Consider the following 20,921-nt stretch of genomic DNA (forward strand, 5'->3'; position numbering starts at 1 on the left):
GAATTCCTTTAACAAAGAATCTGCCTGCAATTCGCCTCCAGGCCTGCCCTCACAAACAAACAGACGCTTGTTGATCTGCTATTTTCCTTTTACCACAAGCTGTCCCAAATTCCACAGTTTATTTTCAGCTCATACTTCCCAGTGGTTAGCACTGCTGCCTCACAGCTCTAGTGACTTGGGTTTGATTCCAGCCTTGAATGACTGTCTGTGTGGAGTTTGCACATTCTCCCTGTGTCTGTGTGGATTTCTTCAGGTGCTCTGGCTTCTGCCCACAGTCCAAAGATGTGCAGGTTAGATGAATTGGTGGTGTTGAATTGCACATAGTGTTCAGGGATGTGTAGATTAGGTGCATTAGTCAGGGTAAAATCAGGTAGGGGGTAATGGGTCTGAGTAGGTTTTCGAAGTGTCGGTGTGGGGCCAAAGGGCCTACTTCCACACTATAAGGATTCTCTGATTCTATAAGTTCACAATTCCAACCAAAATTGATGAAAATAAGTGAGCGTTCTCATATTAGTTACTTCCTTTATTATCTGAGGCTGCATCCCATCATGTCCTGGAGACATATTGGCCTTTTTTCCCACAAGTTTCCCTGGTCCATTTCCTTCCGTGAGAGTTACTGTATTTATTTCCTCCCCTTGGTTATTTCAGAATTCACTGGAATACAGTGGGATCACCTCTTAATTCATACTGTCCAGGAATGTGCAGGTTAGGGTGGATTGGCCATGCTAAATTCTCCCATAGTGTCCAGAGATGTACAGTTAAGCCATGGAAAATGTGGGATTCTGGGGATAGGTCTGGGATGCTCATCAGAGGGTCAATGTGGACCTGATGGGCTGAATGGACTCTTTACACCCTGCAGACATTCTATGATTGATTGTATCTCTTCTCTGCCCCACATTCCAGGATTCAATTTGGTGAACCCTCAATGTGCTGACTCTAAGATAAGGAAATCCTTCCTCAGCTGAGGTGACTCAAGCTGTAAACTGTCAATACCTCCCAGCTGTTATTTGAGGCGACTGACAAATGGCCACAAAATGAAGCACTTCTTAAGACTTCCATCATTCTGCCTACATTGGGTCATATCCACGGGGCCCATGCTGTCCTGGGAGTAGAGCAATCTGAACACTGAGGGCTGTGAACACTCAGGGTGAGGGGGCAGGGAGTCAAAGGACAATATCTGGGCTGCATACTTACTCATAACCTCTATCCTGAAACCCTCTGACCTGTTGGCACCAACCGTGTTCCCCGCCTCACAGGAGTACACACCCTCCTGTTTGTGAGTGATTCTGTACAAAGTCAGGTCTCTCTCAGATGATTCCAGAGGCTCAGTCTCCTCTCCCTGTCTCCGTTCCCACTTGTACCAGCTGGTTGGGGGGTTGCTGTTGCTGGTGCAGCTCAGGGTGACAGTGTCACCTTCATGTATCACACTGTCCAATGGAGAGATCGACACCTTCATGTTCCGAGGGGCATCTGACAGGAATGGACAAGACTCTCAGTGAGAGACAGCATTACTTGAGCATCACTCACTAAGGGAGACATTGTGAGGGGTGAAATAACAGGAAAATTGGTCACAGATCTGCAGAGAGACACGAAGGACAAGCAGACAAACGCTCAGTTAAAGAGATCAATTTACAAGGAGGAGAAAGAGAGAGGGAGAGTGCCAGAGAAGTTGAGGGACAGAATACCAAAGTTCAGGAATGCAAATAGGAGAGTGATGGGAATCAGGAAATACTCAAGAGGCTAGAATTAGGAGGTGAAAGAAATAGGGAGGGGGTGCAGGGGGTGGAGTGGTTACAGAGCTAGGGAGAGGGTGTAGGGATGGAGAGGGTTGATACAAAATGGGAGGTATGTACAAGCTGGAGGAGGTGACAAGATGGGTGGGATCAGAGGGACTGGAGAAGGTGACAGATTCAGGGTGGGGGTGTAGGGGCTGGAGGAGGTTACAAAGATAGGGAGGGGGTGTAGGGTCTGGAGGAGGTTATAGAGATAGGGAGAAGTGAAGGGGCAGGAGGGGTTTACAGATATAGGGAGGGATGAAGGGTCTGGAGGGTGTTACGGGGGTAGGAAAGGGTTAGGGGGTGGACAAGGTTACAGAGATTGGAAGGGGGTGTAGGGGCAGGAGAATGTTACAGAGATCAGGAGGGCATGTAGGGGCTGGAGGATGTTACAGAGATAGCGAGGAATATCATTCTTAGAGGAGGTTGCAGATAAGGAGGAGTAGTGGGGTTGGAGGAGGTTACAGAGATAGAGAGGGTGTGTATGGGCTGGAGAATTTTACAGAGATAGGGAGGAATGTCAGGGTTAGAGGAGGTTACAGATGAGGAGTGGAGGGGCTGGAAAGGTTACAGAGATAGGGAGAGGGTGTGTGGGGACTGGAGGAGGTTACAGAGATAGGAAGCAGTGTAGGAGGATGGAGGAGGATACAGAGATAGGGAGAGGGAGTACAGTGGCTGGAGGAGGTGACGGAGATTGGGAGAGAGTATAGGGGCTGGTGGAGGTGACAGACATAGGGAGAAACTGTAGGGGCTGGAGGAGGTTGCAGAGATGGGAAGGGGTGTTGAGGCTGGAACAGTTTGCAAGGGTTTTAGGGTTTAAGAGGTTACAAAAATAGGGAGGGGTGTAGTGGCTGGAGGAGTTTTAGGGCCTGGAGGGGGTGACAGAGATAGCAAGGGGATGTAGGGGCTGGAGGAGGTTATAGCAATAGGGGTGTCAGGGCTGGGGGAGTTTACAGGGACAGTGAGAGGTGTAGGGGCTGGTGGAGTTTTCAGAGATAGGGAGGGATGCGGAGGCTGGAGAAGGTTACAGAGATAGGGAGGGATGGCTTTACTATAATGATAATGAAACAGCTGGAGAAAATACTGAGGGATAGGATCAATTCCCATTTGGAAGAAAATGGGCTTATCGGTGAAAGGCAATATGGTCTTGTGCAGGAAAGTTCACGTCTTACCAACTTAATAGAATTCTTTGAGCAAGTGACAAAGTTGATTGATGAGGGAGGGGCTAATGTCATATACATGGACTTTAGTAAGGCATTTGATCTGATTCCCCATGGTAGGCTGCTAGAGAAAGTGAAGTCGCATGGGGTGCAGGGTGTACTCGCTAGATGGATAGAGAACTTGCTGAGCAACAGGCGATTGAGAGCAGTAGTGGAAGGGAGCTTCTCAAAATGGAGAACTGTTACCAGTGGTGTTCCACAGGGATCTGTGCTGGGACCACTGCCATTTGTGATATACTTAAATGATCTGGAGCAAGGTACAGGTGGTCTGATTAGCAAGTCTGTAGATGTCACTAAGATTGGTGGAGTACCGACAGTGAAATGGACTGTCAGAGAGTACAGCAGAATATAGATCAATGGGAGAGTAGGGCAGAGAAATAGCAGATGGAGTTCAATCCAGGCAAATGGGAGATGATGCATTTTGGAAGATCCATTTCAAGAGGGAACTAGACATTAAATGAAAAGGTTCTATGGAGAATTGGTGTACAGAGACATCTGGGTGTTCAGATCCATTGTTCCTTGAAGGTGGCAATGCAGTTCAATTGAGTGATCAAGAAGGCATACAGCATGCTTTCCTTTATCAGACGGGGTATTGAGTACGAGAGTTGGCAGGTCATGTTACAGTTGTATAGGACTTTGGTTTGGCCACATTTGGAATACTGCATACAGTTCTGGTTACCACATTACCAAAAGGATGTGTTTGCTTTGGAGAGGATGCAGAGAAGGTTCACCAGGATGTTGCCTGGTATGGAGGGCACTATCTATGAGGAGAGGTTGAGTAGGTTAGGATTATTTTCATTAGAAAGACGAAGGTTGAGGGGGACCTGATTGAGGTCTACAAAATCATGAGAGGTGTAGACAGGGTGGATAGAAAGAAACTTTTTCCCACATGGGGGACTTAATTATTAGGGGTCATGAGTTCAAGGTGAGAGGGAAAAAACTTAGGGGAGATATGCATGGGAAGTTCTTCACGCAGAGAGTGTTGAGTGCCTGGAATGTGTTGCCAGCAGAAGTGGTAGAGGCGGGCATGTTAGTGTAATTTTAAATTTATCCAGACATGTACATGAATGTTCAGAGAGCAGAGGGATACAAACCTTTAGAAAACAGCCAACAGGTTTAGATAGAGGATCTGAATCAGCACAGGCTTGGAGGACTGAAGGGCCTGTACCTATGTTGTAATTTTCTTTCTTCTTTTTCTTTGAATCTGATCCTGCAAACTCTTATGGACATTTCATAGCCTTGTTTTGCAATTTTGGAATACATACCATTGAACAGTCGAAGTTAAAATCAGAGCCAGTATTGGAGAGAGAACAGGGAAGGCAGGAATATTGTGGTAATATCAAAGGAGTTTTTGGAACATGCTGTGAAGAATTATATGGAGAGCTTGCAGAGGTAGTATGAACACAATGGGCCAAAAGGCCTCCTTCTGTCAGTCTGTATTGTTCCTCCTGGGAGATTCCAGTCTGGCACAGGCTACAGAAGGAGAAGGAAAATGTGTCCTGCATGGATCTGTTCTTAGGCCTCTGCTCTTTGTGGTTTTTATAAATGACTTGGATGAAGAAGTGGAAAGGTGAGTTTGTAGGTTTGCCAATGACACAAAAGTCAGTGGTGTTGAAGGTAGTGTGGAGGGCTGTTGCAGGCTACATACAACAAGAGGTCAGGCAGCATCTGAAAAGCAGGAAAAATGATGTTTTGGGCAAAAGCACCATTCTAATCTAGACTCTGATCTCCAACATCTGCAGTCGTCACTTTCGCCTACATACAACAACATATTGTCAGAATGCACAGCTGGGCTAAGAAGTGACAGATCGAATTCAACTGGGATAAATGTGAAGTAATTCATTTTGGAAGGTCAAACTTGACTGCTGAGCACAGAGTTAAAGGCAGGATTCTTGGCAGTGTGGAGGAACAGTGGGATCTTTGGGTCTATGTCTATAGATCCAAAAAGTTGCCACCCTAGTTGATAGGGTTGTTAAGAAGCTGCGTGGGGTTTTGGCTTTCATTATTGCAAGGTTTTGCTGCAGCTCTACAAAACCCTGGTTAGACCACACTTGGGAAAATTCTGTTCAGTTCTGGTTGCCTCATTAGAGGAAGGATGTAGATGCTTTAGAGAGGGTGCAGAGGAAATTTACCAGGATGTTGCCTGGACTGAGGGCATGTCTTATGAACAGGGGTTGAATGAGCTAGGGCTTTTCACACTGGAGAGAAGGAAGAGAGGTGACTTGATAGAGATGTACAAGATAATGAGAGGCATATATAGTGTAGATAACCGGAGACTTTTCCCGAGGATAGAAGTGGCTACCGTGAGTAGTTCATAATTTCAAAGGTGATTGGAGGAGGGTTTAGGGGAGATATCTGAGGTAGGTTCTTTAAACAGAGAGTGATGGGTGCATGAAATGCACTGCCGTCAGTGGTAGCAAAATCAAATACATTAGGGACATTTAAGCAACTGCTGGACAAGCATATGGATGGCAGTAAACTGAGGGGTGTGTATGTTAGATTTATCTGAGATTAAGATAAATGCTTGGCACAACAATGTGGGCTGAACGGCCTGTGCTGTACTGTTCTATGTTCTAAATCTCTGATACTCACACTGGAGGCTGAGGGTCACCTCAGTGTCTACGGCAGGAATATCTGTTCCAAAATAAGCGAGACATTTCAGGGTCAAAACCAAATCCTCAAACTGCGGGGTAAAGGAGATGCTGCGGGAATAGGTCCACAGGCTATTCTGGTAAGAGCTGTGCATGTCCAACACCTCAGTGAAAGGGCTGACCCACTCCAAAACCGGGATATCCTCAGGACAGGGACTCCGCACAGAACAGGTCATCGTCGTCCGGCTCCCCTCCTGCACTGCCATTGGCCCAGTGATCACCGGCTTTTCGGAAAAATCTGAGGAGCAAAAAGATCAGGGAATCGATTATTGGATCCACTGCTGAGGGAGCACCGCAGTCGGAGGGTCAAAGCGGAGGGAGTGGGCACTGTCGGAGGGTCAGTGCTGAGGGAGTGGGCACTGTCGGAGGGTCAGTGCTGAGGGAGTGGACACTGTTGGAGGGTCAGTGCTGAGGGAGTGCTGCACTGTCAGAGGGTCAGTGCTGAGGGAGTGGGCACTGTCGGATGGTCAGTGCTGAGGAAGCACCGCACTGTCGGAGGGTCAGTGCTGAGGGAGTGCCGCACTGCAGGAGGGTCAGTGCTGAGGGAGTGCTGCTGTGTCAGAGGGTCAGTGCTGAGGGAGTGCTGCAGTGTCAGAGGGTCAGTGCTAAGGGAGTGGGCACTGTCGGATGGTCAGTGCTGAGGAAGCACCGCACTGTCGGAGGGTCAGTGCTGAGGGAGTGCCGCACTGCGGGAGGGTCAGTGCTGAGGGAGTGCTGCAGTGTCAGAGGGTCAGTGCTGAGGGAGTGCTGCAGTGTCAGAGGGTCAGTGCTGAGGGAGTGCCACAATTTCGGAGGATCAACTCTGAGGTGGCAGGCACTGTTGGTGGATTATTGCTGAGGGGACGTTGCACTGTCAGAGGGTCAGTGCTGAGAGAGAGCTGCACTGTTGGAGGGTCAGTGCTGAGGGAGGATGGAATATCACACTGTTGGAGGGTCAGTGCTGAGGGAATGCTGCAGTATCTGAGGGTCAGGGAGGAGGAACATCACACTGTTGGAGGGTCAGTGCTGAGGGAGCGCTGCAGTGTCCTGTCTGATACCATGATGTGTGGTTTGGTTAGTGTGAGAGATGAAGAGAGTTAGAAAGAGATGTAGAGCAGGTGATAATTACCTGGATGTGGACCAAGAGGAATGAGAATTAGAGATTGAGAAACTGAGAGGGAGAGAGTGAGTGCTCGAATGAGAGAGCAAGTCAAAAGGAACAGGGGAGAGCCAGAGGGGAGAAAGAGTGAGTGAGAGTGCAGGAGACAGAGAGAGTGATTGGAAAAGAGAGAGTGTTGAAAGAGAGATATCTAGAGAGACAGAGAGAGAAAGAGAGATGGGTAGGGAGATGGCGTGGGAGAAAGTAAACGAAGAGAGGGAGTGTGTGAGAGATAGAGAAAATGAAAGGAAGAGAGAGCACATTGGATGAGAGATATAGAGAGGGAGAAAATTGGAAAGAGAGAGAAAGTGGGCGAAATAGGCAGGATCAAAAGAATCACAGACAGAGTTTGTGTGAGATAGAGAGAGATGTAAAGAGAGCGAGGGTGGGAGGCATAGAAAGAGAGGTAGGGAAGAGGAGAAGGAAATGTGAGAGTAAAAGGAAAGGAGAGAGAAAGTTCGAAAGCAAGAGTGTGATGGAAAGCAAGAGAATAAAAAAAGGGTGATGTGAAATCTATCGAGTTTGAGGAGAGACAGAGAAAGGGTCAGAGGAGGAGAGAGTGAATGGGGTCTGACATTGGAAATAACATGACTAGACAGTGACTCAGGGAGAAACTCACCAGAAACCACCAGGCGGCTCCCTGTTTTGTGTGACCACTTATGATCACCCATTTCAATCCGGAAGTAATAATTCCTGCTGTCATTGCTTGTTAGATTCTTCATCTTCAAAGTACAATTCCCATTCTCCAAGTTTCCAAGAAATTCCACCCGCCTTTGGTAATCAGCTTTTCCCAACCCATCGTTGTGATAAACCTTATCACCGATGAAGTGATGGTCCTGCAGCCACATTCCAATTTTCTTAACATTGGTTGGTACTGTGTGAGGGTGCCTAAACTCACACGGGATAACCACGCATGAACCTGTGCGAGCTCGCACCACCAGGGGGCTCCACACTCCCCAAGAGCCTTGCTCTGTAAAAAGACAAGATGCACATTATCGAAATCTTGCCTTAAGGTGGGCAATTATAATGTGATTAGGCAAGACTTAGGAGGCATAGAATGGAGCAGCAAAATGCAGGGGATGGGGACAATTGAAATATGGAGCTGATTTAAGGAACTGATATTGAGTGTCTTTGATAGGTATGTCTCTGTCAGGCAAGGAGGAAGCGATAAGGTAAGGGTACCGCGGTTTACTAAAAGAATTGTATCGCTTGTTAAGCAGAAGAGGGGGCTTATATGACGATGAGGCAAGATGGTTCAGATGAGGCGATGGAGAATTACAAAATAGCTAGGATTTAAAGACAGAGTTAAGAAGAGCAAGGAGGGGACATGAGCAGTCTTTAGCAGGTAGAATAAAGGAGAACCCTAAAGCTTTCTACAGATAGGTGAGGAATAAAAGGATGACGAGGGTAGGAATAGGCTTTACTGAAATCCATGTACACCACATCAACTGCCCTACCCTCATCTATGTTTGGTCACCTTCTCAAAAAACTCTATGAGGTTTGTGAAACACGACCTGCTCTTGACAAATCCGTGTTGACTATTTCCAATCAAGTTGCTGCTTGCTAGATGATTATAAATTCTATCTCTTATAATCATTTCCAAATCATTTCATGCTCAAGATGATCAGAGGATTGGACAGTGAGAGTCTTTTTCCTAGGATGATGACATCTGCTTGTACAAGGGGGCATAACTGCAAATTGAGGGGTGATAGATTTAAGACAGATGTTAGAGGCAGGTTCTTCAGAGAGTAGTAAGGGCATGGAATGCCCTGCCTGCCAATGTAGCTAACTCAGCCACATTAGGGGTATTTAAACAGTCCTTGGATAAGCATATGGATGATGATGGGATAATGTAGGTGATGGGCTTAGATTAGTTCACAAGTCAGCTCAACATTGAGGGGCAAAGGACCTGTTTTGCCCTGTACTGTTCTATGTTCTATGGTGAGAAATTGCAGGGGCTCGGAGATGCAGTGGGATCTAGGTGTCTGAGTGCATGAATCACAGAAGGTCAGTCCATAGGTGAAGCAAGCAATCAGGAAAGCTTGGGGAATGTTTGACAGAAGGAGAAGTAAGCAGCTTATGCTTCAGTTATACAGGGCCATATCCAGAGAATAGTGGCCAATATTGGTCTCCATTTTGAGTGAGGAATATTAATGCATGGGAAGCAGTTTAGGGGATGTTTACCAGAGGAATACCTGGAATGAAAGGGATGTCTTATGAGGAAATTTGGAATAGACAGGGATTGAATTTGCTGTGTTATGACACAGCAGTGAAACCTTCTGTTAATTAAACCAAACGTCCAGAAAAGCTCACCTCGCTTTGTAATCTGTTAAAATATGAGTGGCAGAGAACTCCCAAATTCCACTATCTAAAGAAAGTAACATCAAATTCTAAAAGTGAACATTACACAACACCTATTTACAACTCTAAGCCTCCTTTCTTTTAACTGATTATTACTTGACTCCAACTCTACAATATGCTGTTCCAATAAAACACTTACTAAAATTAGACCAACTTAATTTCAAAACCAAACAGCAGCTGCCATCTTCAGTGTCTGTCTTCTTCCAACTGAAGTATCCCTGCATTGTCGTCTTTCTTTTTACTGTGAATATGTTTCCTATAAAAAGGTACCTTAGATAGAGCGTGTCAATGTCTTGGGTCTCTCTCTCTCTCTATGGCAGTTGCTCTGTCTGATTTTCAAACTGCCTGTCTTTTTTATATCCCCAATTTTGGATCATCTCATTGGTTTGATGTTGGCAAAACAATAAATTCAAACTCGACTCGGTTTTAGTATCCTGGGGCATAATTTAAACTGATTGGTTAAATTTGAATTGTTGTCAAAACAGTAACCACACTTAGCTATATTACATATTTTCAATTTTCCAGTACACTCTGAGGTGGCTTTTATAAGCTCTCTGTGCAGATGGCTATGCTAAATTGCCCCCACAGTGATGTGTGTTAGTCAGGGGTAAATATAGGGTAGGGGAATGGGTTTGGGTGGGTTTCTCTTCAGAGGGGCGGTGTGGACTTGTTGGGCTGAAGGGCCTGTTTTCAAACTGTAGAGAACCTAATCTAATCTAATAGCATTCATTCTCTCTTAAAAATTGAATACACGCCTTCCGCTTCATAATAGCTGGGAATGAGAAGAGTGAGAGGTGACCTGATTGAAACATAGAATATCCTGAGGTGTCTTGACAGTGAGGATGAGGGAGCGGAGGGAGAGGTGATGTGGACAGGATGTTTCCTTTTGTCGAAGAATCTCGGGATCATTGTTTTAAAGCAGGGATGACCATTTATACAGAGACAAGGGGAAATTTGTTTTCACTCAGTGGGTCACTACTCCCAGAAAAATAAACATTGGAGCAGAGTCCACAAGTATTTTTAAGGAGAATGTGGAGAGATTCTTGAGAAGCAAGGGCAGTGATAGGGGTGAGAAGTTATCTGGGCTAGAGGACAGGGAGAATTCGGATTATCCATAATCTGATTGAATAGGCAAGCGGGCTCGAAGGGCCGAGTGGCTGAATGGAGATAGAATGGGGTTTACATACAACTACCAAGCCTCTGAGGCCTATGAGCAAATACTAGCAAACTTAAACAGGCCCTTCAGCCCATCAGATCCCTGCTAGGGGATGAGGAACACGAGCAGGCTATTCAGCCCTTCAAGTGTGCACCAACAATCATGACGATCATGGCATTTCTTCACATTGAGGGGCATTTACACACATTCTCCATGTCTACATTGAGTGTGATATTAAGAGTTCCACCAGTTTTAACATCTCAGCTTCCACAACCTCTGGGTTAGACAGTACCGAAAATTTTCTACCTTCTAGGTGAAGAAATTCCACCTCAGATTAAAATTGTCTCTATTACAAGACTGTATTCCCAGGTCTGGAGCCCATAGAGGGGAAACATCCTTCTTGCCCCACGCCAGCCTCCTCCAATCCCATGTCTTCATGTTCCCCTGATCATCATTTCCATCTGTCCATTCACCCCTCTTACGTTTATCCAACTTTCCCCCCTTTAATACACTGACCACTCCAGTGGAAGTGAGTTCCACATTTAAATCCACTCCCTGTGAGACCAAGTCCTATGTTCTCTCCACCAACCCCACTCCCTGCCTGGTTGAGTTCCACATTCCCCCGCCCCCCCCCCCCCTCCTCAAACTTCCTTTCGGAAGACTTTTCTCCTGAATTCCCCATTGGATTTCTTAGGAGTTATTTTCTAACAATGGACCCTCTACCAACAAGATGAACATCTTCTCTCTGTCTGCCTTTCAGAATTTTAAAGACCTTGATCAGATCATCCCACAGAGACCCAGACTGTTCATTCTCTCCCAATGGTTATAACCTTACTGTTCTATCTATTGGGAAGAAATGCATTTAAATACTGCCTGTCACCGCCTCTGGAATTAACCACCAATGAAGGACATTTTCTGAAGTGAGATCGGTGTGTTAAAGTAGGAAGTGTTGCGGTAATTTTGACACAGAAATCTGCCACAGAAGTCAATGTAAGAATGACTCAGATTGTGTGTGGTCATTAATCATTTTGTTGGTGAGGATAAGTGTCACCCATATCCAAAATTGGAAATGAATCGCAGAGCTCAGACATAGGGAGGGGGTGTCGGGGGTGACAGAGATAGGGAGGGATGTAGGGGAGGGATGAGGTGACAGAGATAGGGAGGGGGTAGGGGTTGGGGGAATAAAGAGATATGGAGGGGCTGTATGGGGTGACAGAGATAGGGAGGAGGTGTAGGGGCTGGAGGGGGTGACAGAGATAGGGAGGGGGTGTAGGGGCTGGATGAGGTGACAGAGATAGATAGGGGGTGTAGGGGTAGGAGGAGGTCACAGAGGGGAGGATAGGGCTAGAGGTGGTGACAGAAATAGGGAAGGGTGTAGGGACTGGAGGTAGTGATGGACATAGGGAGAGGTGTAGGGACTGGAGGAAGTGACGGACATAGGGAGGGGTGTAGGCACTGGAGGGGGTTATAGTGATAGGGAGGGATGTAGGGACTGTAGATGGTTATAGAGGTAGGGAGAGCTGTCGGTGCTGGAGGAGGTTACAGTGATAGGGAGAGATGTAGGGGCTGGATAAGGTGACAGAGATAGGGAGGTGGTGTGGGGGCTGCAGGAGGGTGCAACGATAGGGAGGGGATATAGTGGCTGGAGGTGGTTACAGAGATAGGGAGTCTGGTGTATGTTTATGCGATCAGTTGAAGATCACAGAGGTTAGATAGTCAGAGGGTCCTGATACATACGTAAAGTGACCAATTCAACTTCATCAGAGGAATTACTTCCCACAGAATTTCCTGCTTCACATTGAAAAATGGGATCCGATGAATAACGTAAAATCTGGAACTGCTTCGATGCGCCTTTTTCATTGAACATTATTGATCCTGTGTACCATGTGTAGCTCTGTACTGGTGGGTTGCTGCTGGTCACCAGGCATTGTAGCGTCACATATTGCCCAACACGGAACGGTGTGTACAGGGGGGAGTCAACATAGACATCTTTCGGAGCATCTGAGGAATAAGACAGCAGTGTCACTGACATCAGGGAAAAGTCACCCAGCAAAGGGACCCACCGCCCGTTCGGCACTCCCTCAGCACTGACCCTCTGACAGTGCGGCACTCCCTCAGCATGGACTCTCCGATGGTGGGGCACTCCCGCAGCACTGACTCTCTGACTGTGCGGTGCTCCGTCAATACAGACTGCCCGACAGTGTATGGCACTCCCTCAGCTTACATCATCGAGTTACTACGTTTGGATGACAGTGAACTCTGGAATTGGATTAATGGTTCAAACGCTGAATCATCTATCTGTGTGCTCTCTGTTTACCGAGGGACTGGAGAGGTGAGAATGACAGGCCCCATTTTCACCCCAAATGATTCAGGTCAGTCCTTCAGTGTGGCTGGATCAGAATCCTAGAATTCACTAAGGAACATTGTGGTTTGCAGCGGTTCAAGAAGGCAGCTCAGCCCCATCTTCTCAAGGAGGGCAAGGGGGGACAGGGAGTAAATACGGCCTTGTCCATATTCTTTAACGTAATTTCAGTTTAATACATCCGCAAGTACAATCTGGGGGATGTGACTGATAGATTGACAGCCAGTATTGAATCAATGGGCCGAATGTCCTCCTTATGTCTCTGAATGGATCTTGTGATTGAGTGAAGGGGATAGGTCAGTGCTGACACTGAGCATTCCAAGCCAGTAGGTAATGGGTTAAATCTCTGTGTACTTACACAACACGTTTAACGTCACATTTATGCCTGTAATTTCACCACTGGCTGTTTTAAAGCCACATCTCAGAGTCCTCCCGTGGTCCCGGTAAGACGGGGTGAATTTCAGGATGGCGCTGCCAGTTGGGGATTTACTGATTTCTCGGTGTGATGAAGACATGTTCAGTCCCTCAGTGTCAATCCAGCGGAGCAAACCAGGGCACATAAAACTCACCGAGCAGTTCAAATTCACCGGCTCATTCTCCTGCAGCACAGCAGGAGCCGATATCTTGATCAACTCAGGCGCATCTTTACAGAAAAGATCAATCAAGGCACAAGGTTCAGCCATGAAGATTGGGTTTGGAAACAGGGTTAAAAAACATTCACTTCCAATTAACAAATAGAGGCACAGAAAAACGTGATGCATGGAAACAGGAACTGTGTGCAGTAATCCGAATGTGGGTCTGAGGGATACAGAGATTGGAACTGTGCACATTGCTCCGACTGTGGGTCTAACTGAGGGATACGGAGACTGGAACTGTGCACGGTGCTCCGACTGTGGGTCTAACTGAGGGATACGGAGACTGGAACTGTGCACAGTGCTCCGACTGTGGGTCTAACAGGGATGCCGAGGCAGGAACTGTGCACAGTGCTCCGAGTGTGGGTCCAACTGAAGATACAGAGACTGGAACTGTGCACGGTGCTCCGAGTGTGGGTCTAACTGAGGGATACGGAGACTGGAACTGTGCGCGGTGCTCCGAGTGGGGGTCTAACTGAGGGATACGGAGACTGGAACGGTGCACGGTGCTCCGAGTGTGGGTCTAACTGAGGGATACGGAGACTGGAACTGTGCACGGTGCTCTGAGTGTGGGGCAAACTGAAGGATACAGAGACTGGAACTGTTCACGGTGCTCCGAGTGTGGGTCGAACTGAGGGATACGGAGACTGGAACTGTGCATGGTGCTCCGAGTGTGGGTCTGACTGAGGGATACAGAGACTGGAACTGTGCACGGTGCTCTGAGTGTGGGGCAAACTGAAAGATACAGAGACTGGAACTGTTCACGGTGCTCCGAGTGTGGGTCGAACTGAGGGATACGGAGACTGGAACTGTGCACGGTGCTCCGAGTGTGGGTCTGACTGAGGGATACGGAGACTGGAACTGTGCACGGTGCTCCGAGCATGAATGTAACAGATGGATAAAGGGATTGGAACTGGAAGTTTCTCAAAATAGCTGACAAGAACAGTAGGAGGCCATTCAGCCCTATTCCCCCCTCATTATTAATTGGAGAAATATTTTTAAACTCACCCACAACGTTTATCGAGACACCGTTGGGATCTGAATATTTGTTTTTATCTGGACCAGACATTTGAAAGTGATATCTTCCTTCGTCACTTTTCTGTAAGTCGTTTATTTTCAAACTACAATCCTTTCCTGTTCGCCAGTCGCCCGCGAGTGTGGCTCGGTTTTTGAAACTGCGGTCCGCGTCCCCATTGGAAGAGGTCACCAGAGTCCCACTAATGTTTTCCCCCTTTAACCACATGACCGTCTGGAGGTTGGATGCTAGGGGATAGCGGCATTTGCAAGGAATCATCAAACAAGACCCTTCGGCCCCTTCTACAGTCCTGGGGGCTTCGACATTCCATTGAGAGTACACAGAACCTACAACAAATCAATTGTGCATTCATGTAGCACCTTTAACGTGGAAGAACAACACAGCATGTTACTCAACCAGGCAATATTTCACTCTGAGCGGCACCAGAGGATATCATGAACCAGGTGATGAAAGGCTCATTCAAAGAGGACGTTGCTAAAACAGTGCATAAGGTTGGTGTATGAGAAAGAAAGAGACAGAGAGAGATGAAGCAGTTTCGGGAGACAACTCTAAATTTCAGGACAATCAGGCAGCAGAATGCACAGACCCCAATGGTGGAGCGATGGGAAACCATGAATACTGACATGATCAGGATTAGAGGAGGTGACAGAGATAGGAAGGGTGTGTCGGGGCTAGAGGAGGTTACAGAGGTAGTGAGGGATGTAGGGGGTGGAAGAGGTTGCAGAGATAGGAAGAAGTAGATGGTCTGGAGGAGGTTACAGGGATAGGGAGAGGTGTATGGCCTTGAAGAGGTTTCAGAGATCGGGAGGCATATATGGGCTGGAGGAGATGACAGAGATAGGGAGGGGGTGTAGGGGCTGGAGTGGGTTGCAGAGATAGGGAGGGGGTGTAGAAGCTGGAGGAAGTTTGAGAGATAGGGAGGGAGTGTACGTGCTGGAGGAGTTTACAGAGATAGGGAGGGACATGAGTAACATATGAGGAACGATTCAGGACAATGGGTCTATACTCCAAGGAATTTAGAAGGATTCGGGGGGGAATCTGATTGAAATTTACAGCATTCTGAATAGCCTGGACAGACCGGACATTGAGAGGATGTTTTCATTGTTAGGTGAAACTAGGAGCCAAGGACACAGCCTGAGACCCTTCAGAATGGAGATAAGGAGAAACTTCTTCAGCCAGAGAATGATGAATCCATGGACTTTATTGCCACAGAAGGCTGTAGAGGCCGGGTCACTGAGTATATTTAAGACGGAGATAGATAGTTCTTGATTGTCAAAGTGATCAAAGGTGACAGGGAGAGAGCAGGAGAATGAGGTTGAGAAACTTATCAACCAAAATAGAATGGTAGAGAAGACTTGATGGGCTGAATGGCCCAATTTCTGCTCTAATGTCATGGTTTTATGCATGTCAGGTCTGGAGGAGCTGACAGAGATAGGGAGCAGAGTGCAGGGTCTGGAGGAGGTTACAGAGATGGGGAGTGGTGTAGGGGCTAGAACCTGTTGCACTGAGCTATACCCTACCCTTTAATATCACATCCTACTCTCCCCTTCACTTTAATAATCAACCCAGTGTAGTCTCACGTGCCCTCCTCATTCCCCGCTCCCTTTAATATCCCAACTAGTCGAATTCCACTCTTCCCTCACTCCCCGCTACATTTAATATCCCATCCACTCTAATCCCACTCTCCCTCTCACTCCCTGCATCCTCTATATCCCATCTAATTTCACTGCCTCCATCACTCTGCACACCCTTGAATATCCCACCCAGTCTAATTCTGCTCTCTCACTCCCTGAATCCTTTAATTTCCAACAGTGCAAATCACACTCTCAACCTCATTCCCTGCAACGTTTAATACCTTATGCAGTCTAATCTCACTATCCCCCTCACTCCCCGCTCCCTTTAATATCCCATCCAGTCTAATCTCACTCTCCTCCCCGATACCCGCTTCCTTTAATATCCCACCCAGTCTAATCCCAAACTCACCCTCACTCTCCTCCCCCTTTTAACATCCCACCCAACAGGTGGTGTAATTTCCCAACCAGTCTAACCCACAAACTTCCCTCCCATGTTAAAATCCCAGTCACTCTCGATTCTGTATTCTGATTAGGTTTTGTCTTTGTAGCTGATATTTCCTTGTCCTCCCTGTACTGCCTTGTTTCACTCTCTCTCTCTCTCTCTCTCTCTCTGTTTCTCTCTAAAAAGACTCTATGATCTCTTTGCTGCAAATGTACATTTAGATAGATACATACCACAGGCTGAAGGCAGAACCAGGGATAACAGGAATAAACACTTCATTTGCCAAGACCTGAAGAGAAATGGATGAAGAAAGGATATACGTCGTAAATGCTGAAATTCCTACACCCTGATTGAATCAGCACCACGTAGGAAGACACCTGAGGGGGTCAGTGTTGAGGGAATGTGTGACAATGCTGATCCTTTAACAAGGTTATGTTGTGCTTGTTGTTTTTGCAAAAGGGTTGTATGAGGCAGAGTTGCTGTAATGTCTGTTTATCTACTGGAAAAGTTTAAAGAAAAACCCTTGTAGAGTGAAAGGGAGTGGCCAGTTCTCGCAGCGCAGCCTTTCTCTGGTTTGGCAGCATCCGAGGAGCAGGAGAATCGATGTTTTGGCATAAGCTCTTCATCACGAAGGGCTTATGTCCAAAACGTCAACTCTCCTACTATTCCAGCACCACACTGTTTGGCTCTGATCTCCTGCATCTGCAGTCCTCACTTTCTGCCTTTCTCTAATTTGGTTTGGATTTAGCAGTCTGGCTGTTCATTGCAAGCAGTCAGTTTGGAGGCTACTGGTCAAAGAAACAGCTACTGGGAAGAACGCGTTCAATGCTGAATCCCTCTCTATCTCCCTTTCTCCTGTAAGGCCCTAGGTTAAATTTTACCTTTTTTGCTAAGGGGTGTTTATGGGGATTTTTGCAGGAATTTGGAACAGCATCATTAAGTTTGGATGGTCTGTTGGATTTTCGGAGATTTATCAAGTTTAAGGCGTGTGCTGTAGCTTTCAGAGAAAGTGAATGCTGTTCTGCACCGAGAGCTCACAACAGCAGTCTCAGAGTGTACTGGAAAATTGAAAATATGTAACATTTTGCTGTGAAATAGATACCTGAGTTGGTTGCTGTTTTGACAACAATTCAATTTTAACCAATTTGTTTAAATTATGCCCCAAGATGCTAAAGCCCAATCGAGTTCGATTTTATTATTTTGCCAACATTGAACCAATGAGACAATTCAACGTTGCGGTATAAAAAAGGCAGGCATTTTAAAAATCAGACAGAGTAACTGCCTTTGCGAGAGACCCAAGACATTGAAAGGCTCTCTATTGAAGCTACCTTTTCACATGAAACATCTTCACAGTAAAAAGAAGACGAGCCAGAAACATCTTCAGTCGGAAATAGACAGACACCGAAGATGACAGCAGCTGTTTAGTTTTAAAATTAAATTGATGTCATTTTAATAAGTGTTTTATTGGAACAGTTTATTGTTATATAGTTGAAGATAAATAATAAGCAGTTAGGAGAAAAGGAGTGCTTCAAGTTGTGATTTAATGTTCACTTTTAGAGTTAAAGAATAAATTGATGTTATTTTCTTTAAATAGTGGAATTTGGGAATTCTACATCATTCAAATTTTAACAGGTTACAAGGCAAAGTGAGCTTTTCTGGGTGTTTGGTTTAATTAAAAGAGGGGTTCACTGCTGCAGCGTAACAGTTTGGGGATTCGGGTCCATGATTTGGACAGTGTTAGGCAGATCCTGTCTAAGAGTGGGACAGATTGAAACAGATTTGGGGTACAAAAGTTCCCAGCAGATTTAAACACTTGCCAATTAGTGTCCTAGATATTTAAATAAAATTAGGTAAGACAATTTGTTTAATTTTGATTAAAAGTGAGAGAAGTTGCTCTTAAGATTGCTAAAGAGGTTTTGGGTTTTGAAGATGCTTCCCAAGTTTGCCAAGAAAGTTTAGAAAGACAGAGTAAGGACATACTTTTAGAATTAGCAAATAGGTGAGAATTGGGTTTAACTCGGAAAGCTGAAATTGTAATGGGTTGGTCAAGCACTTACGTGTATCAGAGAAACAGACAAGTGAAGTACAGTTAACAAAATCTGAATTACAGTTGAGGCAAATGGAGTTAGAAGATAAAGAATAGCTACGCTAGAAGAAAAAGAAATGGAGAGAAGGTTCTTAGCTGAGCAAACAGGGAGAAGAAAGAGGGAGAGAGAATTTGAACTTCAGAAGTTGCATATTAGTCAAGTAAATCAAGTTAACAAGATGGAGATGAAGAAAAAAGGTTAAAACATTGCCACATTTTCACGAGAAACATATCAAAGCCTTCTTTATATCATTTGAAAAATTGGGGTGTCAGCAGACTTGTCGGTAATGTTAGTTCAGTCTAAGCTGGTAGGCAGAGCTAGTGAGGTATTTGAGGCGCTGTCAGATGAGGGGTCAAGAGATTATGAATACGTCAAACAGGATATTTTGAGTGCTTATGAAATGGTACCATATGCGTATAGACAGCAGTTCAGAAACATAAGTCTAACCTGGTTCCTTCTTTATGTTGAGTTCAAAAGAATTAAACATAATAATTTTGATAGATGGCCTTAAGAGACAAGACCTATAAGGCTTTGAGAGAGATTTATACTGCTGGAGGAGTTTAAAAACTCACTTCCAGAGATAGTAAAATTCATGTGGATGAACAGAAAATTCAAGAAGTCAGGGAGTGGCAGAGATGGCAAATTAATATGCATTGATGTTTATGGCAAAATTTAGCTTCCAACAAGAATTTCATCCTATGAAGAATAGGAATTGACAGAAGGGGAGATCCTACACTACAAACCAAAGATTAGAGCACACTGGTAATAGTTTACCACAGGTTGAAAAAAAGAAAACTAAGAGGGTGAAAAGGAGGTGAAAGGTCTCAGGTGTTTTCGCTGTGATTGAGCGGGACACAGAAAATTACAGTGCTAACCTTAATGGATGTGTCTACCAGATTTCTGGAGGCAATTCCACTGCACAGTATTAAGGCAAAAAGGGTGGTAAAGGAGTTAGTAGCTTTCTTAGAGGGAGGCAGTGGCCTAGTAGTATTATTACTGGATTGTTAATCCAGATATCCAGGTCATGTTCTGGGGACCCGGGTTCAAATCCCGCCATTGCAGAAGGTGGAATTTGAATTCCATAAATATCTGGAATTAAGAGTCTAAAAATGACCATGAATCCATTGTCAACTACTTGAAAAAGAAAACGCATCTGATTCATTAATGCCCTTGTAGGAAGGAAACTGCCATCCTTACCTGGTCTGGCCTACACCTTCTCCAGATCCACAGTCATGTGGTTGACTCTTAACTGCCCCCTGGGCAATTAGGGATGGCAATAACTGTTGGCCTAGCCAGTGATGCCCTCATCCCATGAATGAATAAAAAAAGATGAGGAAATGGAGGAGTTAAAAGAAAGATATCCTGGATTTTTTCCCAGACTGTGAGGTAACCTGATCCTACTATCATAAGTCGCAACACAAATCAAAAACTGAAGAGAAAGATGAAGGAGTTGAGGTTCAGTTAGCAGACACCCTGCTTGACGCAATGGTGCAGAACAAACCTGAACAGGCAGTGGATCAGACAGAAGTGTTTAGTCCTGAAAGGCTAATGGACTTACAACAGAAAGATGTGACAATAAAAGATATATATAAATAGATGCATACTCAGAAAATGAATCAGATTGTATTCCTGAGGGTTATTATCTGAAAGATAGAATCCTAAGATGAAAATGGAGACCATGGCAGGTTCGTGCAGAGGCGAAATGGGCCGAAGTGCACCAGACTGTGTTACCGGTGATATGCAGACAGGAAGTGTTATGGGTAGCACATAAACTACCTGTAGGAGGTCACCTAGGTGTGAGGAAGACTCAGGCTAAGGTACAAAAGCATTCCAGTTGGCCTGGAATGCACAAGGATGTGGTTAACTTTTGTCATGCATGTCATACGTGCCAAATGGTAGGTAAGCCACAGGTTGTAATAAAACCAGCACCTTTGTTGCCAATTCCCACATTCAAAGAACCTTTCACACAGGTTATAATTGATTGTGTAGGTCCCCTCCCAAGAATTAAAAGTGAGAATACTTACTTACTAAGCGTAATGGATGTGTCTACCAGATATCCAGAGGCAATTTCATTGTGGAGTATGAAAGCAAAAAGGGTGGTAGAGGAGTTAGCAGTTTTCTTCATACAATATGGGCCACCCTTGAGAGATTCTGTCAGACCAAGGGTCTAATTTTACTGCTCAGCTGTTTAAGGAAGTCATGGATAGCTTAGGTATACAGCACTTTAAATCAAGTACATACCATTCTGAATCCCAGGGAGCTTTGGAAAAGTGGCATCAGACTCTGAAGACCATGTTTTGAGCGTACTATCAGAATTACCCGAATACTTGGGAGAAAGACATCCCATTCGTATTGTTTGCTATTAGAGATGTCCCAAACAAATCTATTCTGTTTACTCCTTTTGAGTTAATATTCGGACATGAAGTAAGAGGAACTTTCAACTTAATTAATGAAAAATTAACAGGACTTAAGTCGGAGATCTCAGAC

At 45.5% G+C, this 20,921-nt stretch overlaps 1 protein-coding gene across 1 annotated transcript in view; it reads right to left on the minus strand.

The window, feature by feature from the left end:
• LOC140458747 (B-cell receptor CD22-like) overlaps positions 1-20,921 on the minus strand; it is a 57,086-nt gene that overhangs the window by 4,279 nt on the left and 31,886 nt on the right. The window contains exons 3-8 of the mRNA XM_072553406.1: positions 14,304-14,657; positions 13,022-13,306; positions 12,039-12,302; positions 7,404-7,754; positions 5,588-5,884; positions 1,195-1,470 (exon numbers count right to left, since the gene is read on the minus strand). Of these exons, the coding sequence (XP_072409507.1) occupies positions 1,195-1,470; positions 5,588-5,884; positions 7,404-7,754; positions 12,039-12,302; positions 13,022-13,306; positions 14,304-14,657 (1,827 nt within the window). The remainder of the gene's footprint in view (positions 1-1,194; positions 1,471-5,587; positions 5,885-7,403; positions 7,755-12,038; positions 12,303-13,021; positions 13,307-14,303; positions 14,658-20,921) is intronic.

This window comes from Chiloscyllium punctatum, chromosome 34, assembly GCF_047496795.1.
Source record: "Chiloscyllium punctatum isolate Juve2018m chromosome 34, sChiPun1.3, whole genome shotgun sequence".
Classification (NCBI taxonomy): Eukaryota; Metazoa; Chordata; class Chondrichthyes; order Orectolobiformes; family Hemiscylliidae; genus Chiloscyllium; species Chiloscyllium punctatum.